The sequence below is a fragment of the Sardina pilchardus genome, chromosome 20, assembly GCF_963854185.1.
Source record: "Sardina pilchardus chromosome 20, fSarPil1.1, whole genome shotgun sequence".
Taxonomy (NCBI): Eukaryota; Metazoa; Chordata; class Actinopteri; order Clupeiformes; family Clupeidae; genus Sardina; species Sardina pilchardus.
The window spans coordinates 15,055,956-15,082,209 of record NC_085013.1 but is presented as its reverse complement, the minus strand read 5'-3'; the positions used below and the strand labels follow the sequence as shown (position 1 = coordinate 15,082,209).

At 44.5% G+C, this 26,254-nt stretch overlaps 1 protein-coding gene across 4 annotated transcripts in view; it reads right to left on the bottom strand.

The window, feature by feature from the left end:
• rock2a (rho-associated, coiled-coil containing protein kinase 2a) overlaps positions 1-26,254 on the bottom strand; it is a 39,719-nt gene extending 13,465 nt beyond the window's left edge. For all 4 annotated transcript variants that reach the window (XM_062522094.1, XM_062522096.1, XM_062522097.1 and 1 more), the window contains exons 1-14: positions 25,481-26,254; positions 11,729-11,810; positions 10,574-10,674; positions 6,943-7,080; positions 6,321-6,581; positions 4,513-4,657; positions 4,275-4,413; positions 3,848-3,939; positions 3,405-3,564; positions 3,075-3,132; positions 2,666-2,677; positions 2,192-2,329; positions 1,664-1,799; positions 1,392-1,483 (exon numbers count right to left, since the gene is read on the bottom strand). In XM_062522094.1, the coding sequence (XP_062378078.1) occupies positions 1,392-1,483; positions 1,664-1,799; positions 2,192-2,329; positions 2,666-2,677; positions 3,075-3,132; positions 3,405-3,564; positions 3,848-3,939; positions 4,275-4,413; positions 4,513-4,657; positions 6,321-6,581; positions 6,943-7,080; positions 10,574-10,674; positions 11,729-11,810; positions 25,481-25,579 (1,653 nt within the window). In that variant the 5' untranslated portion in view covers positions 25,580-26,254. The remainder of the gene's footprint in view (positions 1-1,391; positions 1,484-1,663; positions 1,800-2,191; positions 2,330-2,665; positions 2,678-3,074; positions 3,133-3,404; positions 3,565-3,847; positions 3,940-4,274; positions 4,414-4,512; positions 4,658-6,320; positions 6,582-6,942; positions 7,081-10,573; positions 10,675-11,728; positions 11,811-25,480) is intronic.

Genomic DNA, 26,254 nt, shown 5'->3' with positions numbered 1-26,254 from the left:
ATGCAGCTGAGGAGCATCACACCACACACGCACACACTTGCACACATAAACAAGTCCACATACACGCTCAGATACTAACCTGTACTGAATGTTTTAGCCATATAAAGACATACATGCAACATTTCACGATCAGTATAAGTGCTTGAATTTTTTCAGCCATTTTCATCCAAAAATTGATGTTTCATGTTAAAACTACACCCCTTCTTACACATCATATCAACAAAACAAAAAGTATAACAAATTGTGCAGTTGGCAGAAAACTGGTTTTGTGATGATGACATCACCCACACCACAATGTTAACCTGGTTCTTGAAATGTATTTTTGTCAGGGGTAAATTTAGAAATATAGCTGCCCTGTTTGAATTCAGGACAGAAAATGCATTAGATATGCATTGAACTTAGAAATAGCTTTTGTCCACTCTCTTTAAGTATATTAAGTATTCAGTCTTACCGAAATTATGTTAACACGATGAACAATAACAAACACTACAAATATTTTCCAAATATCTAAGCTTATACTGATTGTGAAAACATGAACTATTTTTTTTAAGCTGATTAAACCAAAACATATATATTTAAAAAATCTTTATTTTTCAGGCCTTATGAAACAAAGCACTTATCGTGATTGTGAAAGTACCCATCGCTAGATGTGGACTGTGTGGATTGTGGACATGGCTAAAGGTCTGTCCACTCCAGTGCTTAATGCATTAAAGGAATAGCTCGGAATTTTGGACATAGGACCTCATTTCCAACTTTACCGAGGTGATATAGGTCGGTGGAGACTGTTTTTATCGTGTTTAACCCCTTTCATCAGTTGCAGCGTTCCCCTTTGCTAACGCTGGTTCTGAGCTAACGCATTTCAACGGTAACATCCAAAACAGTCTTACTCACTCCACAGCACACCCGAGACAAGTCAATTAAAACGTCAGACTATCGATATACATGTCCGTGTTGATAGAATAATTTTAGAAATAAAACTAACCTTGCAACTCAATGATTTATTACATTTTGACGGACTGGTTTCTCAATATCAACCCGCCACTGCCATACAGGGAACAAAGTAGGCTATTGCAATGCGATGCAATGTTAGTTTTATTTCTAACATTGTTCTATCAACACAGGCATGTGCATCGATAGTCTGACGTTATAATTTATTTGTTTCGGGTGTTCTGTGGAGTGTTTTCAGTGGCAGGCTGGATGTTACCGTTGACTTGCGTTATCTCGGCACCAGGTTAGCACGAGATGAACGCTGCAACTCAAGGAAGGACAGAAATTCACTGAAAATGGTCTTCGCCGACCTATATCACCCCGACTAAGTTGGAAATGAGGTCCTATGTCCAAAATTCCGAACTATTCCTTTAACACCCAGGAGCCGTGACTCTGCTGCTGACCTGTTTCTGCAGGTGGATGTTCTTCTCGTTGGAGATGTGGGAGTTCTGGTTCCGTTTCTTTAGCTCCTCCAGCTGGTCCCTGAGGCTGTTCACTGCAGTGGCCAGACACATACAGACGTGTACAGAATCTCCAGATGTACATACAACTCCACCAACACTGTTGGATGACTAACGTTGCACTCGTTGGTCTTCAGAGTAAACACATTGAGGATGACCATGAGCATCCAGAGAACAGAATAACTAGAGGCAGAGGTAGAGAGGTCTGTGCTCACCCTCATTCTCCAGGCAGCGCTTGCGGTCAGCTTCGCTCTCGGCCTTGCGGTGGCTCTCCACGCTCTTGTGCTGCAGCAGGGCCTTCTCCCGCTCCAGCTGCCGCAGGGACGACTCCAGGTTCTTACGGCTGTTGGTCTAAAGAGGACCAGGCATTCACAGTCAGTCACTGCATCATGCCACGCCTCCTGTACAACATTTATCCTCACATCCATATTGTTTTCAAATCAAATGCTGGTTAATTAGCTATTGATATGTAATGCGTATGAATATTACTTTCCTACAAGGTGTTACAATGTATGATATATATCACACAATATACAAATGTTACACTTTGTTATAAACTGGATTTTGATTTCAGAGTCGAGGTGGAAAGTGAGATAGTAATAAAGAATGAATCTAAAAGATTCAAAAAGTCAATCTAAAGAAAGTGAGATCGAGAGAGTCAGAGAGAAAGAAAGAGAGAGACAGAGAGACAGAGAGAGAGAGAGAGAGAGAGAGAGAGAGAGAGAGTCAAAGTAGTGGTGCACCTCCTCGTCCAGCTCTTTGGTCAGTTTCTCCATGCGGTTTGTGGCGGTGCGCCAGCGCTGTTCGAGATCATCTTTGGCCTGCATCTCAGTGTTCAGCTGCTCCTCCAGCACGTGCAGCTGCTTTTGCAGAGCCGCCGACTACACCACACACACACACACACACACACACACACATATCCACAGAACACACACAGAAAACATACACACACATACACAAAGGGTAAACACAGGGCAACCAATTCTGCTTTCCCACTGAGAACAACTCCATTTAAAAAGACTGATGAGTTAAACAAACCAGTGGGGACATAAAAATGGCACAGGAGTTGTTAAGCTACTTCCCACTTACGGTCTTACCCGCATCATGATTACATTTTTTAATGCGTGCTCAGAACTACTTTGCCATGTCCCATTCTACCTCCTTAAAGACCATTTCAAACATGGGCTAGCACAAGCGGAGAACAAAGTCCAGCTCACCACAGAGGCATCCTGGAAGAGAAAACAAACAGAGGAACGGAGTTAGTGTCAGCAAATGGGGGGAAAAGTCCTGTTGTCCCCTGTGGGTATTAGCCTCTTGTTTGGCCACTCACAAAAACCTCGTTATGTTTGGATGTGTCGTTAAGAAGTCACTCAATTAGTTGCGGATTAACCCCTAATCCATCCGCCTCAGGGGCCAACTTCCACAGGGCTTTAGAGGGCCCTCGCAAGCCAGCGACACGCTGGGTTTAACCTCCACTGGCCCAGCGTTACTTGACCAGACGACAACAGCAAGCTGCCGCTTTACAATGCAGCTGTGATGTTATAGGAGGTGATTGCCTCCTGTGGTCTACCGATACACGGCTACTGAATGTGGCTGGGTGAAAGTGCAGGTGCAGGTGGGACTTGCCTTGACAGACACGAGGTGCTCGTTCTCCACGGCAGACCGATTTGAACCTCTTAGCAACCTGAGCAAGGAAGAGAGAGAGAGAGAGAGAGAGAGAGAGAGAGAGAGAGAGAGAGAGAGAGAGAGAGACAGACAGGGGCCATTTTCATTTGGCAGCTGGTCACTGGTCACACTTCAGTATTTTGTCTCACACTTCTCCATTGTCAAACTATCAAGTAGTCATTAAATCAAACCCTGCAGGACAGCAAACGCAAGGGAGCCGAGATGGGGAAACGATGAGCAAAAAAAAAAAAACGGTGTGAAAAAGAAACAGTGAGAAAGTGGAACACTAACTGATCTTCTTTGAAGTAGGTGAAGCCCACAAAGGGCAGCTGGTTTCCCACGAAGGCTTTGGGTGTTGGGAAGGTCTCCACGTCGCCCTTATCATCCTCGATCTCGTCAAAGTTGCTGGTGTCAATATCACTGCTCAGCTCGGGAACCACTGGGGCCACAGCTGGGGGACGGGGTGGAAAAAAGGGACAAAAGAAACCAGAGAGATAAGAGGCAGATCACTTCCAAAGTATGCATACTTTCATATGTACAAGTCTGAAAATATTAACATACGTTGTTTTCCTTAGGTCTAGTTATGCTCATCTGATGGCAATTCATATAGATTTCTCATGACCATACAGTCCATTGAAATTTAAATCCAAAAACTGGACAGGAGAAAGCTTTTCATCATGGACACGTGATGGTAATAAAATACTGGTTAGGTAAACATTTGTGTGTTAACTCACTGTCCCTGATGGTGTCAAAGGTCCACTGGTCGTTCTTGAAGAAAGGGTGGCGCTTGATCTCCTCCACCCCGTTACGACCCAGACGGATATCCCTGAGGAAGGGAACCGGTTCAGAGGGAGAATACAGCAGCATAAATACTGAATTCACCAAACCTACTGGACAAAACTGCATTATGCAGCTCCCATAGCCCGTAACTTGTGCTCTCATTTAAAAATCAAATACAAAATCTCAACAAATGCAAGTTGCTGTTTTTTTTTTATCTACTGATGAAAGGCATGTCCTAGTCTTAATTTCATCCATCCTAAAATCATTCAATCCCTCATCATCTCATGTTCTCAAAGCTTTAGGTTCTGAGGAGTTTCCTCGTTGTTACAGTGATAGTTCTACAGCCATCACTCCAATGAGCAGAGCACCAGGTGCACTCACCTGTCTGTGAGGAAGGCACAGATTAGGTTCTTGGCGTCCTTGGAGATCTCCACATCATCTGGGAAGCTGAGCGAGTTCTTGTGGTCCATGATTTTGCTGTAGGTTCCGACCAGCGAGTCGGCATAGAATGGCGTTTCCCCTAAGGACGAACAGCAACATGAAAGATTCCTTGTGAGTCTGAAGACCATCACTCCCATGGCATACTGTGGCCAGCCAAAGAAGCGGAAGGGTCACTTACCAACGAGCAGCTCATAGATGAAGACGCCCACTGACCACCAGTCACACTCCCTCCCATAGTAGCCATCGCCACCCTGCGACTTCAGGACCTCAGGCGAGATGTAGTCAGGCGTGCCCACTGCTGTGTCACAATGCACCATACCAGTCTGGGGAGCATCAATCAATCACTTCTATCAGCCAATCGATCAGTCACTTTTATCAGTCAATCAAGGTGGGATGACTGACAGCCAAAGAGCTTAAAACGTATTGTCGAAAAATATTTGTTGCAAGTTGTAGTATCAAAACGATCATAAGCTTTTAACATTGCGACTTCTGAAAGCAAGTGTTTGAGCCAGTCGCGTCTATTTATATCATTTCTGCAATCCATAGCCCACAAGTCATGATCACTGTAATAACATAATTTAATGGACGCAATTAAATTAGGCTCTGGACTTCCACAGCTTTTCAGCTAAGCATGAAGAAAAATGTTCCAAACACTGCACTCAGCGCTCACATCAACCTTAGCTACTACTTCACTTCTCTGGGCAGCCTCTAACAGAGTTCTAAATTAATTTTCAGAGACATTCAGAAAATCCTGAATTATTAGGCCAGACCACAACCGAGTTGGCAACACACCGCTCAGTGCTGCAACAAAGGTCATCACCAGATGGCGATAGAACACAAACACATAATATGTCCATATATGGGTTTCTTTCACCCATTACGCAAAAACATTCAACTGACATTTCCGCTGCCTCATGGACATTAGCACACTGTTAATAATCACCACGTGTAATGTCAGCACAAACGCTGCACACCAACACTGATGACTAAAGCATGCAGGAACGAATGAATGACAAAAAAAATGGATGCCTTTTCCCTGAGCCAGCACTGACGGAGAGGGAGGGGGGGGGGGATGGCTGACCGGATCAACAGGTCAGGGGTGAGTGACCTGGGGCGTAGCTTCAGCAGGTCACTGAGAGTCTGGCGCATGTGGACGGTGGGGCAGACGGTGAGCGAGGAGTTGGGGAGAGCGGTGAGCTTTGGCGTACTCTGAATATTCCAGCAGGAATGACTCACCCACTGACTAACTCCACCGCACATACTTCATGCAACAGGGACTGCGAGACATGCCCTCGCCTTCTCTGTCTCTTTCTCACACACTCATATACTAACACACAGGCTTATACGGGCGCACACACACACACACACACACACACACACACACACACACACACACACACACACACACACACACACACACACACACACACACACACACACACACACACACACACACACACACACACACACACACACACACACACACACACACACACACACACACACACACACACACACACACACACACACACACACACACACACACACACACACACACACACACAAAGCCCACCCACTCCTTCAACTATGTTTAGTTGCTGTAGGCTTTACTGGTAGACAGTTTCACATACAAAGGCAAATCCACCAGTTACAAATGACTAGCCCTATGACTAACTGCTGGAATAATTCCTTTCCTCTCACACGTACACCTACTCAAGTAAACAAACTCACTCACATATACACTCACACACATACACTCTTCCTTTCAGAAAATAAACTCACAAAAACAGAGACAAAATTAAAGCGCATTCTTGCAAACAAAGAAAAGTCAACATCTTAAAACGTGAATAAGTGAAGTCACTAAACAACATACTGTAACTAAAACCACAGAGACAAAAACATGCATTTGCAACAGAAGTGTACCCCCTTAACCCACACACACATACAGACACACACACAAACACACTCTCTCTCGCTATATCTCACCGCGTCCATCTTCATGCAGGTGCCGAAGTCAGCGAGCTTGAGGTGGCCATGGGAGTCCAGTAGCATGTTGTCGGGCTTGACGTCGCGGTGGATGAAGGCCATGGAGTGGATGGCGTCCAGGGCCAGCACCACCTCGGCCGTGTAGAAGCGTGCCCACTTCTCGGGCACGTCGTATGTGCTGGTCAGATTGACCAGGTCACCGCCAGGCATGTACTCCATCACCATGTACAGGTAGCGGTCATCTTGGAAGGCACAGCACAGCTGAGGAGAGGACAAAACACATTGTAAACGTTTTGGAGCAACAGCAGACAAGCAGACAAGACTGACAGACAGACTCTATCACACACTCACACACACACACCAATAATTACAGATGGATTGCAATAAATCCACTCAAATGTATTGAAATGTAATTGTTTTATATAATGTTTTATATAATTTATTGTTAAAAATAACTGATAATAGCTTGATAAAAGGGAAATGATTACTTGAAGGAATACCAATCTGTTGTGATAGTTATATTATACACAGGGGCACTGATGAAGATGTGTACTGTTGCATGCCCTTGTATGTACCCTTGAATGTGAGTGCGGGTGGGTGGGTGGGTGAGTCTGTGTCTTACTTGGACAACCCACGGGCTGTTGGCGAAGGCCATGATGTCTCTCTCCTCCCAGAAGAAGGCGGAGTCGGAGCGCTTTATCATTTCGAACTTGCTCAGGATCTTCATGGCGTATACTTTCTGAGAGGCTTTGTGTCGCACCTACACACACACACACACGCACACACACACACACAAACACATTAACAAACATGTGAGAGCTTCAAGTGTCAAGTATTTAGGGCCTGAAATGGGTCTACATCTTTATCCACCTGACAGTGCACAGAAAGAGTAATTGAGTGGGATAACAATAAAATGAGAAAGGAGACACAGTGGAAGAGATCTAACAGAGAGATAATGCCAGTGCTAAAAAGGAAGACAGAGAGAGCGCGAGAGAGAGAGGTGAGAGAGAGAGAGAGAGAAAAGAGAGAGAGAGAGAGAGAGAGAGAGAAAAGAGAGAGATATTCAGGGCTGGACGTGTGCTAACCGGCCTCTGCTATCCCTCAGCTTGCTGTCAGCTTAATGACTCCTGTGCAATAGGCCAGACCTACTGATATGCTTCCTTTTCGTTCTCTCGGTGCCACACACTCCCTCAGTCAGTCTGCCCTCAACACACTTCCCTCTGCACTCCTACTCAGCTTAACACTCAAGCACTTGGACAGACTGTGCCAACACAAGGGCCATCATTACAGATACAGGAGAATCTCTCAGATATTAAGACAGAACATGTGCAATATTAATGGTGCGTGTGTGTGTGTGCGCGTGTGTGTGTTTCTCTGAGAGGAACACTGATGAGCGGTGGGTGGAGAAAGGGGAAATGCTTAGACAGCTGCACTTAAGCTGGGGGAGACACTCGGTCGACGCCGTAGTAAGGCTGCTGCAACCCTGCATTCAGTGTGCGCACACACACACACACACACACACACACAGATAGTCTAAACCTCAGACTTTGGGTGTGTGTACTTGTGTGTTTACGAAGGGTGTTGTGGTGTGTACGTGGTGTACTAGACGCATGTCTGTGCATGAGTGGCTTGTGGTTTAGGTCTGCGTGTGGTGTGCTTGTGTAGCATCTTAATGTAATGTTTTGGTTTGTGAATACAACTGTAAGCCCACGTGTTTGTGTTGCTGTGTATGGTGAAATAGTCATGTTTTGGTTTATACTGTACATACAGTTAAGAACCAAATTAATCATACTACTAAATACAAATTTACTAGCAAATATTGGTTTAATATTGATTTTCTCTTCATCAACATGTTTACTCCGACTGAAATTGACACTGCCACATGCCAAAAGGTTGCAAGACCATTTTTGAAATGTTTTTTATGAAAACTGATTATTATTCATATCCCTTTTTAATAATCAGTAGAAACATCTTTATTTGGATTCACAGCTAAATGGTTCTTATGACACCTTCCAGGGCTCTCCATGTCGATACTAGTCTGCATCTTTTTTGCAGCAATCCAGGTTTTTAGGCAGGAACGATTGGCCTGGTGACCTTTTCAAAGTAAACAGTAACACTAAAATAAGGGACTTTGTTAAGATTCTGGATGAAAAGGTCAAGCAGTATGCCAAGAGACCTACTGTACCCCAATAGGCAGTGGACCATTCAATCACACAATGATCCAAAACATACAGCCAAACAAGGCAAGAAATGGTTAACAGAGAACAAGATCGACATTATAGAGTGGCCCAGCCAGAGTCCAGACCTCAATCCATCAAAAAAGTGAGAACAAGGCCAGAGTGATGGCAAAGAATCGTTGCTGCCTCAAAACCTGGATTGCTGCTAAAAAGGCACAGCCTCCAGTCATTGAGGAGACACATGGAGAGGCTTAGTAGGTATTATAAGAACCATTTTGAGAGCTGTGAATCCAAATGAAGATCTTTCCACGGATTATTTAAAAGGGGTGTAAATAATCTTGGACAGGCCATTTTTCATAAAGATGCTAAAAAAAGGATTAAAACACTTCCTTTTTTGAGTCCATGTTCCTACCACACTGTCTTACAAGTTAAAGGAACACTTCACCGTTTTTTCATATTAAACTACGTTATTCGCTTAATTAAGACGAGTTGATACATACCTCTCACGTTTCAATGCGTGCACTCACTGGCTCTGGCGCGCGGTGCAACTTTGATAGCACTTAGCTAGCCCAATGCATTCATTAGGATCCAAACAGAGATGAAGTTAGAAGTGACCAAACACCTCCATGTTTTCCCTATTAAAACACAGTTACATGAGTAGTCACACGACCAAGTATGGTGAGACAAAATAAAACGTGGTGCATTTCTAAGCAGGTAAAAGGGATAACTATATTGTGTGGCGGAATAATATTGGGAGCACTTAGACTCACTGCCCAGTAATATCCTCACTCCAAAGTGAAACTGAAAGTGCAAGAGTGAGGATATTACTGCGCCACACAATATAGTTATCCCTCTTACCTGCTTAGAAATGCACCACATTTTATTTTGTCTCACCATACTTGGTCGTGTGACTACTCGTGTAACTGTATTTTAATAGGGAAAACATGGAGGTGTTTGGTCACTTCTAACTTCATCTCTGTTTGGATCCTAATGAATGCATTGGGCTAGCTAAGTGCTGTCAAAGTTGCGCCGCGGCCAGAGCCAGTGGGTGCACTTATTGAAACGTGAGAGGTATGTATCAACTCGTCTTAATTAGGGGGATAACGTAGTTTAATATGAAAAAACGGTGGAGTGTTCCTTTAAAGGAGTCATAGAACGCATTTTTTGACCATTACAAATTGATCTTTGAGCCTAAATAATGTCATATGTAAATTTGTGGGGCTGAAAACGCCCCAGGAGCACTGCTAGATCGCCTAATACAAGGTCATAAATAAGCCTTGCAATGAAACAGTTTGTTTTTCCCGCCCACTCAGCAAGTTCATGAATATTCAAATGAGATGCGCGCTGATTGGTCTATTGGCCGATATGTCCTGAAAGTTGATTGGCTCAATCCACCGGTCTGAAGCAAGAGCAAAGTGAAACTACGTTTACTGCTGGTAAATAAAGCCAAAGTCTTTGATAAAGCTATCAACAATGGATTTAAATAAGGAATACAGCCGTACATGTATAAACCGAGTCAGAAGAAGGTTCTGACGAAGATGAAGTGCAGCAGATTCCCCAACAGAATGAATGTGTTAGATTGGTAAGTTTTATCAGTACATTTCTTAGTATAGTAACTCTCCAAAGTTAGCTGTAATAACGCTAGCATTACAACGTCTCTGCCATAGACCACATATCTAGATACTAGCATCGTAAGAGCAGTTTAACAAGAATTATTAATCGAAGGTATGCAAATGAGAGGGGCCGAGGGGTGTATCTAAAGGGGGATGGGCGCCTATTACGTGTTATCTGAGCTCTGTTCAGATTGGAGCATTTCAACACGGCTGTTTCTATTTCCCAATTTGCATACGAAAGCAGGCGGGGGGACGCGGTAAAGTCTTTGGTGTTGTCCTTTGGACACTGCTCGCAGCCTAAATTCAACAGTAACAAGGTGAATGTGGTTTTGAATTCTAGGACTCCTTTAACCTTTAGGCATGTGGCAGTGTCATTTTGAGTCAGAACAAACATATTGGTCAAGAGAAAATGTATGTGTGTGTGTGTGTGTTTGTGCATGAGAGTGTTAAGAGAGCATCTTACCAACTGAACCTCGCCAAAGGCCCCCCTGCCAATCACCTTCACTCGGTCAAAGTCTTCAGACTTCATCTGCAGATCTCTGATGTGCCCCATCACCTTATCATCTACACACATACACACACACAAACACAAACACACACACACACACAGTTATGGAACAGACACGCATATTCCCCACCATTTTTAGACAGACAGACACACCTATTGTTTACCTGTGTGTAACAGACTACAGGAAAAACTCTGTCACCACCATGCCACAGAGCACTAGTCAGTCTTGCTCTGTACCTCTGTGTCTGCAGTATATTATTAACATCCCTAGCCAAAACGCCTCTTCCTGCATCCAGCCCATATGGTCACCATGGCAACGGTGCTCTTTTGGGTCTGATGTGGAGCTATGATTAGATAATTACAGAAGTAAAACAGTGGTGAGCTGCAGGAACACAAGCGCTCAGACACACCACCGTTTGCCCAGGAAACAAGGGGGATCACACACACACACACACACACACACACAGTCTTGGATTTCTCTCAGTATGCACTTACAGAGAGGATTCATCATTGACGTTTTAAACTGTCAAATACAATGTCAGCTTTAACAGCTTTGTGGGGGTGCTATACAGATCATCGTTTGACAAAAGCCCAGAGGAGTTTTTAAGAGCTCCTCAATTGCCATCTTCAAAAGAATAATAGAAAAAATATAGTGTGGACCAATGCATTTAACCAATGTGAACCTATGCTGCCACTGTAATCAATGAACAGTGGTTGTGTGTGTGCTTTTATAGTTGGCAAACCGATGATGTAGCGAACAGCATTAATTGGCTAATTAGCTTTTTGTAAGGCTCAGTATCCTACAATAGGATAGAGGAAGTCATTAGAGAAGGTTAAGCTAATTAGTAGCTAATCCAAAGCTACCAGTACTCTCTGGCTTTTGGAGGACAAGCCCAGGGAATATAAGAATTGGTTTAAGAGATGATCCTGTGGCCTGCTCTAACCACTTGAGTTAATGCCACCTCCTACACCCGTACACTCCGATACACTGCCACCGCCTATTCTCTACGACACACACACATGTACACTCAGATACACACAGACACATACACATACACAAGTGCACATTTACTGAACTGAACAGACACACAAACACATATACATGCTTACATCTGTTCAAGAAGGTCTCAATGTTCTTGTTCTTGCGTAAGGCCGGGAAGTCCAAATCTAGAACCAAGGCATTCATGGAATCCTGTGGAGAGAGCCATAAAACTAATTCAATCTTGAGCACATAAAAAAGAGAAAATCAACTCACATGGCCAGGAAAACAGAGAAGCGATGGGTGGTCTCGACGGCTAAATCTCATAAAGGCTGCACCGTAAAATGAGTGAAGAGAGACAGCCGATATCTCAGAAAACAGCCAAGGTATCACCAGGCAGTTGTACAGTGAGATGGATGAGGACAAGTCAAACAGTCGTATGGCTTTCAGTCTACCTTTTGTTTTGACTTGGTCCCACTGTTCAACTGGCTATCATGAGACACATGCGTCACCTGAGTCATGAGGTTCAAATCCCCCTAATACATACAGTACAGTACAGTACAGACAAAGAACATGATTGCACAACCATGCTCCTGAAGTCCTTTCTCCATGGCCATTCAAATCCAATTGAATTACCATACTGAACCAAAACAATTGACATTGTCTCAAGGCGCTTTGCAGAGCCCAGAGCCTGTACCCCCCCCCCCCCCCCCCCCCAACCATATGTGTGAATGTAGTTTCATCTGACAGCAATTTCACGAGGCGAATATCTCTGTGGCTGATGCGCACTGGGTCACTCTGTAAGACTGGCGGGCAGGTCTGCCTGCCTGCTTGGGATTGATGCCTCTGCGGGACTTTAACCATGATTGGCTCCAGGCACAGCCTACTGCGCCGTGCATTAGACCGCAGCGAGATGAAACTGCTCGAGATCGGAGCAGCATGTCCTCTCACCTGATACTCGCTGGCACTCGCTACAAAGCACGTCTCAAACACTTGCAAAGAGAAATACAACACAGACTGGGCAAGCAGCAGCAAGGTACTCTGTGGTTTTGCACAAGTGCCATTAACTGGCCCGAGATTCATAAATCACCACCTAATTAGCTGCTTGTGCACTTCATCAGTGATCACCACCACAAGTGCAGCAGCGGGAATTTCTTTTCTATTTTGGATGGTCGCTAAGTGGTTGAGGCTATTAAGAGGCCTGAGCACATCTGAGCTCTGTTGTGGTGTACATACCAGAAATGGTCTCCTTGGAAACCTTTCCCCAGGGGGAGAAAAAAGATTGAGGAAAAAAACCCAGCTTTTTATACACCTTCACTTTCATTCACTCCGTGGATGTTTTAGACTTAAGCACAGTAAGCACATTTCTGCTAAACACGCTCTAAAATGACCTAAGCGTGAAACTAGATGGTGCCAACATTGTTCTCTGCCAGCTGTGCCACTGGCACACGCACTGACGACACTTTGTGTTTGCCACAGAGCCGATGACAACCACAAGAGCCATTACATCAGGAAACTGCCATGACAATGCAGTACGGCACAGCACAATAAGAAATAGGAAAACGAGAAAAATGAGAGAAAAATGAGAGAAGAAAAGAAGACAAATAGCAGACAAAATAAGAAAGTGATTTCAAGTCAGGTTGAGTCATCGTCCCCTCTTCACTCCCTCTCCCTCTTTCTCCATCTATAGTGACTAATGACTCTCCCCATTCCAGCTCACCATGTAAACACAGTGTGTCTGAATATAGGATGGGCCCCCTTCGCGCAAAACTACTATTTAAGGGAAAAAAAACACACAAACACGCCGCTCATCTCCGCCGCCCGCTCGCCCGTACAGGAAATGACACGGCCCGCCTGGGACTTGACAGATAATGTGGCCGTATGGGGAGCCAGCGGCCCTCTCGAGTTGGCGTCATTCGCTTCACCCAACCTTTACATCCCCCACTGCTCTAGAGCACTCCGCTGTCTGCATGCGAGAGAAGGGGGGAATGGAACTCATACACGCAACTTTCCTTTCAAGCAAATCACATCGCCAACAAAAATCATTGTTGTAGTTGATGTGAACTGGATGTCATGGAACTTCTCACAGAATGAAAAAAAAAACACAGAGAGAGATTGAATTGGTTGGAGAAAGTGTCTGTGTTGTGTTTTCAGTTTTGCAGTTGGAGAGACCCACGGAGTCCCAGGTTGAAGTGCTTTCCAGTTTCATTCATTCAACACCCTCCCCTTTGAGAAGGAGAATAAAAGGCAGGAAATGATTTGTGTTGCCAATCCATTCCATACATGTTTGAGGGCAACACCAGCAGGCTGCAGACATTCACTTCCTGTGTGGCCAGTACCCATACCATTGCACACAAACACACACGCACACACTTAATGTACCCATACAGAAAAAAACACACATTCCTGGGACATTCATATATACACACACACACACACACACATACACAGAAACAGCGTGAATACATGTTGTCTTGCTATTCCTAAACTCAAATGACAACTGATGAAAAGCGATCAGATAAGAAAGGCCTAGAAATGACAGGACAGGAAAGGACTTGTGTAATATAGCAATATGTCAAGTTATGTCATTTCTTGTGTTGCAATATGTATGCAACAGGGAAGACAGAGATAGACTGAGAAAATAATAAGGGGGAGGGGGGGCAAAATCAGGTGATCAAAATTATTTTCTGGGTGCTCTGCAGGTCACACTGTACACTTTCAACCACATACTCCTATGGGCATGCAAAATAAAACCAACTGTGTTTTATTGACATCCAAACTTTCAAAAATAGTTGTGCAGGACACAGCATGGGGAGGGAGATATTGAAGTACTGTGAATTTGTGTGAGTATTGAGTAATGAGCGTAAAAGGGTCAGAGCAATGTTTAAACACAAGAGTATAGCTCCTTGTCCATCACTCAATGTATGCGTCTCTCTCTCTCTCTCTCTGTGTGTGTGTGTGTGTGTGTGTGTGTTTGCAACTAAGGGGGTCCATCCTCTTCAGGCCATCCACACCCGTCCTTCCCATCTTCCTCTATGGTCTCTGGCTACTTCTTCAGCGGCACAGGCCCAAACATGGAGTGAGGGAGATGGAGCCGTGCTCCTCCACTAACACCACCACCACCTCCACCACCACCTCCACCACCACCACCACCAGCACCAGCAGCAGCACTCACTTTCAGGGACAGTAGCAGAGGCCCTGGAGGGCTCAGCCACAGCCCTGATCTTTGCACAACCATGAGGGGAAAACAGGGGAGAATAGAGAGGGCATAGGTAGGTACCACCTCACTGGAACATTGGTAATGCTCATCAACAACAATGCCAATCACATGCAATGCTGTGTGGGCCTAGTAGACATAAGCTTAATGCAACTGCAAATGAATGAGAATGATCACAAAACCCCCAGCAACACATAGGACGCCTCATTTGCATGCCATGATCTGAGGGGTCAATTCATGTGGCTGTACGCACTACAGTTGGGAAAAAAGTTGACCAGCCGCCCAAAAAATCCAGTTCCACAAACGGTGTAGAGACACTTATGCAGGGCAAAGGGGAGATGTAGGACGTGTAGGACATTTTGTACACAAGACCGGAAAACACTGTGCTTGCATTAGTAGTGACAAATCAATTGAAGTGATCAAGTGATAACCTGCCTCATTTGGAGGCCTTACAGAGAGGGCGACATGGGAAACTATTGGGGCAGTGGCTCACTATGACTTGTGTCCAGTAATGCAGACACCAGTCTAAGCTGTATATGCTCAAATGTCATCAAGTGCGGCTCCGTTAATATACAGTTGCTCCACTGTTTACGACTTTGGGACCGCTGATAAAGATCTAGCCAGTGAGCAGCGAATGTTCGGCGCGCTCCAGGGGCACTGGGCTTGTCACGTTTAGAGCATGTTTTATGTCATGTTGTAAGGGCTCAGACGAGCCCCCAAGCCAATATAACGACTACGTGGGAAACACATACAGCCACAAGAGAGAGAGAGAGAATATATCATCTAGTGCATAACAGTTCAACCATACAAATGCATAGGAATGTCTAGCTTTTCGATAGGACTTTCTGAGTCACTGCATGTACAGTAAATGTTGGACAAAAACCCCCCACAAAACTCTCAGAAGCAGCCACCACAGTTCCACACAAACAATACCAAACCACATTGGCAGCTGCTCTTGGGTGACTTAACAACCAGGCACATTTGAACTTTTTGAATGACTGGCATTCCTAAACCAGAGGCTTTGAGGGAAGAAAGAGAAATCAAACAACCCCGAGCAAATTCATTGTGGCCTGACGGTTTTAAAGAGGGCAGCTGCTGACTCATCCATGCTGTGTTGTGTGCCACCAGCACCCCCTCCTCTCACCCTCGTAACACCAGAGGGGCTCGGCTCGGTAATGGTTAAGACACAGCCAACGCTACAGGAGGGTCCTCCAGTGAAACAGGCCTTTCATAAAAACACTTAGAGAGAAACTGGCACTGACGACTGGCATTTTCCCCTTGCGTTGAATTTCGCCCTCATGTTCAGAAGAGAAACAAGTGGCATTGTGTAGGTGCATAGAGAGAGGGAGGGAAATAGAGATAGAGAGAGAGAGATAGAGGGTAAATAAATACAGTGGAGGTGGTGGTGGAGGACTTGATGGTAGGACTGGATGGATGTATGGATGGAGAGCTGAAAGAGAGCAGCAGAAAAATGAGTGGGAGGAACAATGAACTGTCTCTCTTCACCTCGGAAAGCACTTCCGCTCACAGAGCTCAAAGACCCTCAGACTTATAAATACAGTCTGACTCAGAGTGCCTGTGCACATTTTCAGATGCGCGTGGACACATGTACACACACACACACACTACATTTACATGCACTGCAACTGCCACACTGGAACAAATTAAAAAACTACAGAGCTAACTGATCGATGTCAATAGAGGAAGCCCTTAGTCACAGAATAAACACAAGCTGTTGCAGAAGGTTGTCCTTGGCACGGTGGCTAGCGTGTGGCCTATCTGCAGCAAAGGCTGATAGTCTGAGAGTACCTCACCCTGTATCAACGGCCATGGTCTGGCCATGCTCAATTCGTTAGGGGACGTTCTTTGAGCATATTTGGGGCCTGTGTGGGTCTATTTTTGTCTTATCTTGCTTACCCTTCATTCTGAGAAAACGTTACCAAAGAGACAGAACAAACAGCAGGGAGAGAGGGGATAAATATATCCTCCAAATTCGGCTCTATTACGGGAATAAAAAGATATTGCTTGCATACCTGGTTAGCATTTAGTTGAGGCAACATGCCATCTGTCATTCACCGTGATGCAGAAGACGCATGTGGCAAGCCTCTGCCAGGCATGAAATAAACCCACAGATACATAACAGTGAGGCCATCCTCCCCACTGAGTTTGATCACACAAAGTTCCAACTCCGACTTGAGTCCTTTTGATCGCATTTCAAGAGGAGCCCAATTAAACCAGGCCAAGAGATGGGGGTGGAGGGGGCGTGTGGGGGTTAAGCCTACGGAGCCTACGCTCCTAAATTTAGAGCCATCAAAGAGACGTGAGATTCATGAGGAATGCAATCACTTCTCCAGCCCTCCAGGCCCTTCAGCTGTACGAGAGGTGACTGGTCATCAGATAGGGTGCATTCACTGAGCAGCTGGGGCTCTCCTGCACTCTTCTTCCTCCCCCATTTCACCCATCCATCCTCTCTTCCCCTCACCCTCCCTCCCTTTCCCTCTCTCACTCTTACTCTCAGGGTGCTCAGAGCTAATACGAAACAGAAACCTCTGTTCCCTAAGGACTAGAGTCTTACAAGATGAAAACATGGCCTGAGGTCTCGTGACAACCTGACAACATTGTGGGGACATCAGTTTGAGATCAACAGTGCAAGTGTTCTGCAGAGATGGGACAGCACAAACCAAGTACTACCAGAGGACCTTAACCCTAGAGCATTAGCCTCTTAGTGGCATTTACAACAGTTAAAATAGAAAGAGAGAGAGAGAGGAAAAATACAGTAGAGTGAGAGGGAGGGAGAAGGAGGGGAGTGAAAGACATAAAGAATGGAGGGAGTGAAGTAGAGAAAAACAGAGAAAGAGAAGAAGAGCTAGAAGGAGGGGAGAGAACGACAGAAAGAGAAATGGAGGGATTGAGGTAGAGAGAGAGAGAGAGAGAGAAGGGGGTGAGGGGAGTTTGTGGAGAGGGCGTCTCACAAGAGGAGGCCAGCAGGCTGATGGTTGTTTTGCAAAAATGGCTGCGGCCACTATCACACCACCTTATATGGCAGTGTTTCTCTCCAGCAGCACATCGCACCCAGTTCTGCTGGCACCGGCCACATTCTGAGACAAATCTGACATAAATTCAGCTGCTCTCCATGTGCGAGCACTGAACAAGCCCAGTCCCTCTCTGCTCCATGAACCAGCTGATCAGAGAGAGAGTGTGTGAGAGAGAGGGAGAGAGAGAGAGAAGTGGAGGAAGAAAGAAGAGAAAGAAAGAGAGCCAAGAAAAGAGAGGAGAGGGAATAGGTTGATGAGAGCAGGGTAGAAGCCGAGTGGAGCAGGCTGAGGAGAGGCTTCTAAGAGAAGGGGAAGTTTCGGAGGCAGAGGAGGAAAAGCAGCAGAATAAGCAGCCTTTAAACAACTGATAACTCCAGTCGAGCTTTGTCGTTGCAAACAAAACTGTGCTGGACGATCATGCGAAAGGAAGCACCCTTCTTAAAGGAGAAGTTTGCAGGCTTTTCTGAGTTCACCGTCGCTCTAAGAAGAGACGGGCTACATATCATAATGTTTGGCTATCACTGAATTTAATAGCATTTCCTGGTCATTTTCAAGGGTACCCACTGGAGAATGCAATCACAGTAGGCTCCTCCTCTGCTAATGCAGTTTTCCACTGCAGAGCGTGCCAATATGAGTCTTCATTAGATCACAATGAACTGGAAAAGTAACTGGAAACAAACTGGGGAAAATATGTGCCTTTTTTAGCAAGAGCAGCTTACTCTGTGCTCGCACTGCCAGGAAGTCACTGGGTGATGCAAAAGGCTCCTCCTCCTCTGCACTTTTTAGGAAAAAAAAACATCCTCACTCATCTGTGCATAGAGTTCTAAAGCCTTCAAAAAGCTAGAGTATAGAAAGGATATTAGATAAGCAGTCCAAAAATAAACAGCTTAAAGTTTCAATATGTTGTTTTTGTGGACATAAACAAAAGCTTTAAAGATTTAAAGCAATTGTGCAAAATGCCACCCAACAATCTGTGTTAATCCACGCTTCGGTCTATATACTTTTATATATTTTCCTGCTCAGGTCATGACAAGCTAATGGCTAAAGGGTACCAAGTAAAGAATCAGAATTAACAAGAAGCATAGGAATGCTGAAATATGATCTTTTCACTCTTCCTAACTATGCTATCATTAACGATGCCAAGTAAAGTCATTTGTCTTTAAACTACATATTGCACCTTCAAAATCCCACTATACTTGCATCAAGACATTTCTTAATCACTGTTCATTGTTCATCCTCCGTCTGTTACTTGGGCAAGTTATGTCATGTGCTGCCCTCAAGGCGTTGTCTGGCAGACATGTGCTAACACCCTGACCAGCTGATGAGCCGCTTGTTAGCAGAGTGCGAATGCAGGTCCCACCTCCACCTCGCCTCCACCTTGATGATAGTGGAACAAGAATTACGATTGCCAATTGAATCAGTCTCCCTTTGGGATGCTCCTGTTTCTGGGACGGGCGTTACTATACAGAGCTCCTGCTCTCCCCTCACAGCTCAGCAAACCTCTCAGATGTCTGTTGGCTGCGGAGACATACCTACACACCAGCGGGATGGCTGGGTGGTCTTTATGTACCTCACAGCAACTTTAAGTAAATCCTGTGTGGCTTCACTAATGAAGGACTACAGTGCAAGAATTTCTCAATTCTCTGGAGTGGGTCAATATGTCACACTCTACTAAAAAACTAAGAATGTTTCATTACTGTATATGATACATGTGGATGGTGATGGCTAAGAAGTAACTCTGGGAATTACTGTAGTAACGACAAACTAGGCTATACACACCACTGTGATGTTCTCAATTGCTGCTCTGGTAGCCCACATATTTCAAAGGGTCCACAGCAGTTGATGTCAAGGTAACATACAAACCTATTCAGCAGACCTTATCCTCATAATTACAGTGTGGCTAAAAATAGTGTTTTCTTTCCTAACTGAAACGAATGGAGACTTATTGAGGGGACGCATGAGAAACTGGTTGTGGTGGAGAGCTAAGAGGGTTGGGCCATTTTTTCTCTTAATTGGCCCAAGTCCCAACATGTCTTAATTTCTTAATGCTTGTTCCCTCTAGGTCAGACTGGTCCACCACCCCACACAGAGCACCTTTCGGGGAATTAGAGTTGTTCATCTTGTGGAACGAAGCAAGCAACTGCCTCCATTTTTTAGAATGTCACTAAGAAATGGAGGCAGAAATATGTTGATATTACCACCAATAAACCCTGGCTCAGTGAATGACTTTAAGGCCATTCAAATATGATGATGCATTCTGCAAAGCATGGGTGCGGCCCCACTTCAACTGGCACACAGACAGACAAAGAAGCAGAAAACAAACACAAGCACATGGCCACAGCGCAGGAACAACAAACTCAAAACATGACCTCAAATTAGACAGGATTCCCACTCTGGAAGTTTGAGGAGAGGACAAGCTCTTCTAGGAGGGTATTTTGGGGAGCACGATACAAATTGATACCACATCCTCAAGGCGACAAGTCCCATCTCAGTTGTCCCTGTGATCAAATCCAGGATGTGATTTCAATTTCCTGTGTGGCCCATCCCGTCATCAACAACAAACAAGCCTCAAAGGAAGTGAAGTCAGCCACTGCCTGCCAGCCTGGTATAGCCAAGATCATTACGGTACTGTATATAACAGAATTAAACCAAATTCAATTAAAAACAGTGTGGGTGCTTTACTCGTTCCAAATTGGCCAACATGACAGCTTAGTGGCTTTTACCAAGAAATAAATAGCAATAAAATGTGAAACAAAAACATTCTACTGCAACTATCTGTAGTATAGACAAAAATGGATAAAGTTCAGTACAGCCAAGTTTATTCTGAAGACCACATAATGGTACTTATAGAATACATCATCATTTTAGAACGGTCTTGTATTCTACCTAAATCAAATAATGTTCTTCATGCTTGAGAGCATAAGGAATTGCATTGCATCTGAAGCACACAAAAACGAGGAAATGAAAGTTTAGATGAGCATAAGTGCTATACCATATACGGCAGTGTTAGCATCACCCTGGGAGTTCTGCCATTCACGCTGATAACAGGGCGTGACAACGGCTACTGCACAACAATATTTAAGGCAAAATTACAGAGAAAATTTTCCTTAAAAGCACAACTAATTTGCGCACCGCAGCTGCAGCAAATTGATCCATTATAAATTGTCTACTAAGAATAGAATGCAACATAGTGTGGGAATATTGTTATGGGTGTGGAAACTCCAGGCAATCAATTACTTAAGAACTCTAAAATGTGACCACCATATGACACATCCTTAATGTGAAGGCAAAAAAGACATCTCTGTCTGTATTTCTGTGTTCTTGCATTGTTTTTTCAATATGGTGTCATTCACAACTTCTTATACCGTATCGTGTGATCCTCAATTACTGTGAAGTTGAACATTTCACATAAGTGCGTCGTCTCAAGTTACACATTGCGAGTAAATGACGTTGAGGCCGAATCTTATAATCCTACAAGAAACAATGAGGAAACGCACACATGAGTGAACACAGCACCAGTTGTTGATATGATATTTTCATCTGCAAAATAATGCAAGCACTTCAAGACTATATCGTTTACATTGTGACATCGACAAATGTTCTCTTCAATGATTTCCCCTCAGAGACACGTTGGAATCTGTATTCCCATGACTGATCTAAACATCCTGGGTCAATGCTGCTGGTACAATAGCATCAAAACAAGTGTAGACTTCCCCCTCTCTGGCCAAAACGCATGCAAGACCACAAATGACACAAGACAAGACATTGCGTCTCTGAGTGGACTGGACGGAGAGAAACCCAGCCTGGTGCATTCCTAAGTCCAAAGGATGTGCCCTCAATCGTTATCAGATCAGAAAGCACCCCCTCCAAGGGGAAAAACAACTACTCTTCTCTTAACACACAAAATCTGTCTCCCAGTGGCACCGATGCAAACCTGAAAGAGCACTGCAAACCCTCTGTGTGTGTGTGTGTGTGTCGGCTGCAAAAAGAAAGGGTGATTTATTTTCACTGGACTCTAAACACACCACTGTGGTCTGAGGGCGATGTAACAAGCTGCTCTGAATTGTGTGGGCAACGCAAGACTGAAATCCCTCTGCGAAGAAGCACACTGAACTGGACGAGCTAGGCGCTCCAGTACGTAATCCAAACTCAACTCTATGAGACCACAATGCATCATAGTGATAAGGTCATGAAAAGAGCAATGCAGCGAAGAAAGAAAAAAAGAGGAAACTTTTTTTTTTTAAAAGGCCTGTCACAAAACCATCATATCTTTGCAATGGCATGAACAGAGGCTGTTGGGAGATGTGGGATCAAAGCCAAAATGACTGTAGACTACTATGGATGTCACAGCAGGTCAATGCACTGAAATATATGCTGTGTGGTTCAAAAGAATGGAATTCAATTAGAACAAATGATGATAAAAAGAAGCCCCACAGAGTTAAACACAGGGCAGATTCGGCTCCATGCTTGATGGGGCCTGCAGTTGTCCTGCATGCCTACATGTAGAACCTCCGCTCCAGGTTTTTTGGTTTACAACTGGGCTTCACTGGGATGTGGAGTGACAGAGGAATTTTAATACTGTAGAGAGAGAGAGAGAGAGAGAGGAGAGAGAGGGAGAGAGAGAGAGCGAGAGAGAGAGACTCTGGATCTCCGTCCCAAGGAGGCTGACAACCTCAGTCTGCTGCTCTGGGCCGCGGGGAGAGGGCAGCAGTGATAAGGAGCCATCAACATTCCAGACTCCAGAATGACTTCTCCCCTTTATCATGGATACCACAGGCCTTTTACGGATGCCAGACTGGTGCACTCCAAAACAGAAATAATAGCCAATTGGCAGAGCAATGTGGACCACTGACTGACTTGGGCCAACCCTACTGCTACTTCGTGGGTGAGCGAAACAACAGAAAAAAAAGAAAAGGGAAGGAAAAATGTCTGCTTGGTTCACCAGTGTAACATTTTACAGCACTTTATGGCCTCAATCGAGACGTGTGGCTCTGGCTGCAGATAATGTAATAGATCAATGACACTATGACTGCTGCTAATCGCAGATCAAATTCCAGACACCTCGTTAGCTGCAGGTACCCAGGCCATCTTTCTGACATTTGCTAGATGTTGTGGTTGAAAAAGATGTACTCTTCCATGTTATGCACTCTTTAGTATAAAATGTCCTCCTTTAGATTACTCAATGTGACAAGAGGCCAATCGTCAACAAGACATGAAGCCATTTCAAGGATAATGGTTGGAAACTGACACACAGACGATTCAGACTAATTACTTGGCAGTGGCTTGTTCAAGCATTATTTTGATCATTGACAGCCGGTCTCTATTTAGACCATCAACATAGCAAAATCACAAAGGTTTAATACTACTTAAAGGCTACCACTTCTCATAACACTTAGCTCATTACAAGGTGTTAACTGAACATGATGCTAATAGAGCACTCATGAAGAATTGTTTGCATTTGCTGTAATGTCAACCTAACATTATGGGGTCTTTTCAAAGCAGTCCACTGAAGTTATTTATAGATTAAGTGGTTATCAAAACACAAACAAGCAGGCTGTTGTTATTACACTACCACTTTTACACTCAGACTGGGCTTGGACCTCATGCTACCATGCAGGGGCAGGCCAAGTTGTTGGTCACTCACAGATCACAGTATGCAAGACAGACGAAAGGTTAGGATGAGAGTGAAAAAGGAAGTAGGTACATCATAAGTCTGCTGGCTGGTTGTCATTTAAGCCAGCAGCGTGGACTTGAACGTATGGAAAGCTACAGGAAACTGTTTAGCTTGCATAAAAACTAGAGAGCGATGATGACAACCCCAATCGATGTGAAGTGCAGAAGAAGTGTGTTAGAGGAACTGCTGGTGTCTTGGACAAATTTCATTTGGTTATTCAATATTTATGACAGAGGCATTAATCGACCAGTTCCAATGGGCAAATGTTGACGATTTACCCCTGAATAACAGATATAGGCCTACAATACACACTGGAAGCTAATGTAGCTAATGTAGCCATATGCAGAAACACCACTGACGTGCAACAGGTGAAAACAATTACCACATCCATTTAGAGCAAATTTCGTATCATAATCTTACTTGCTGTGAAATTAATCAATGAGGTAAATAAACAGACTTCAAGCCTGTTTTACTGGCAAGGAAAGAATATCCCTATCAAGGATCACAGGAGTTTAATCAGATTGTAAGGAATTGTAAGACTGTCTGTTTGTGAGTAGATATGCACTGTAAGTGTGTGTGTGGTTGTGTGTATGTGTGTGTGTATGTGTGTGTGATTGAGAGAGGAGGAATGCGAGTCAGTGTGAATGATGTGATGGTGCTTGAGAGTCTGTATCCTAGAGAGCCTCTTCCTGAGCTGCTTGACTCCAGCGAGCTCTTTCACCCAAACAGATCTGTATGTTCTCCACGGGCCCCTCTCCTGTGCACAGCCACCATCCTCCGCTATCTCTGGCTGAGGCGACGACAGCAGGGGACTGGCTATAAATGGCTGTGGATGGGAGAGCTGCCCAAGCACCCGGCCCGTTCCCTCCCACGTGCGACTTCCCACTCCGCTTCTGACCACAGCATCAATCCTGCTCAAACCTCTCCCACTCATTCTCAGGAAAGAAATAAACACACATTCTTTTGCTCGCTGCAAAAAGGGGGCTCTTCACGCACTCCAACAATGTCAGCTCACTTTGAGTCCACACGGAGGGTTGAAACGCATCCACTCGACAGAGAAAGGGGGCTAAAAGGATGTCCACAGGGGCATGTTCTGTTGACATGTTCACCAGTGTTTGTTTAGCAGACATACAGTTGTAAATCTAGTAACATTAGGGAAACAAACAGTTTAGTATCCACTCTCCTTGAACATGCATGCCACTAGATACATACAGTGATGGCCTTTAAATAGCTTACACTCGAGTGATAAGCACAACCTGAGAATTTCAAACTAAGCCAGAACAGTATGTCTTTACAATTACATGGCTAGTATGGTCTGAAGCTAATGAGTATTCAGAACTTTGAAATACTGACTAATTTCCTTGCATTATTCAGAAATGGAACGAGCCTAGATACACTGTGTAGCCAACATGGGACACCCTCAATTCACATCGGCAAAACCTACACAGAAAATACAGGCAACTAAACATAAGACCCGGGCAACCTACTGTAATGACAAATAAACCAAGCCATTGCAGATCTTCTGTAGAGGAAAATGGCTGATTAAATAATTATACTAGGCTATATGACTGTTACTCTGTGTGCAGTTTAAAAAAACTACCTTCGGGACATGGGGCCTATAGCTATTTGAAAAAGACACTGGTAAACTAGGCTACACTAACGTATTATTTAAGCCAGACAAGTAGCAGAATATGTGTAAGGCTACGACAAGCATACTATCGATGTACTAGTTGACAGCAGTGAAACAAGGAAGCAAAAATCATCCCATAGCCTGACAGACAAAACATTTCCATGTGCAATTACTGTCACGCAACAAGAAAAAATGTAACATTTGATTGACGTTACATTCGAGTGGGAAACAACATAGCAATCATGTAGCAACCGCTTCAAGACGATATCCGCGATACCAGGCAACAAAACAACTCGCCTCATGAAATATACATAACCGCAAACTTACCAGTAAACTTTCCAAATTAACCGCCGACCTGGGGTCTTTGATCATGGCTTCCAGTTTTATCAACCGGTTTTCCATCCTTCTCTCAGCTCCGGACGACATTTTAAATAGTAAGGCAAGCGTTCGTGAAGAATGTGAATATCTAACGAGCTCTCTCCTTAACTTAGGTTCACATTAAAAAATATTTTCTTCTTGGGCAATGGCCGTGGGCCTAGACAGGCTCCGACTCGCCGCCCTCTGAAATTGCCTCCGACTCGTGTCCACAATAAAAGACAAAAATAATCCACAATAGTGTGGGGTCACTCCACAAACCTCTTTACTGATGTAAGCCTTGTTTATTTTAAGTCCGATGAGATCAAACTTCCCCTCCCATGCTCAACAAGAGAGGTCCTGTATATTTGATGGCGCGATAAAGTTTTGATTTTGAGGGGATTCAGCAACAGGGCGTTTTCTTATCCCCCTCCCCTCCTCTTTTTTCGGCGCTTCGCACTGCTTGCGCCTAAATTTTAAAAATTTGCCGTTCATACACAGTCCGTGGTATTCAAAACCCAAGCGTTTTCCCTCCGTCCATGTAAAGTGCAAACTCCACCCGCGCCAGCACAATAACGATGAATTAACATCAAAATAACACTGTAACGCAAATGAAAACGTTCCACCGCCGGCTGCCCTATCGCGTTTCCCCAAAACCTTTCGTAAAGTCCGTCCTCATCTCAAGAGTTGGAGGGGCTACTTCCACCGTCGGTACTCCATAGCGATTCCTTGCAGCTCCTGTTGCTC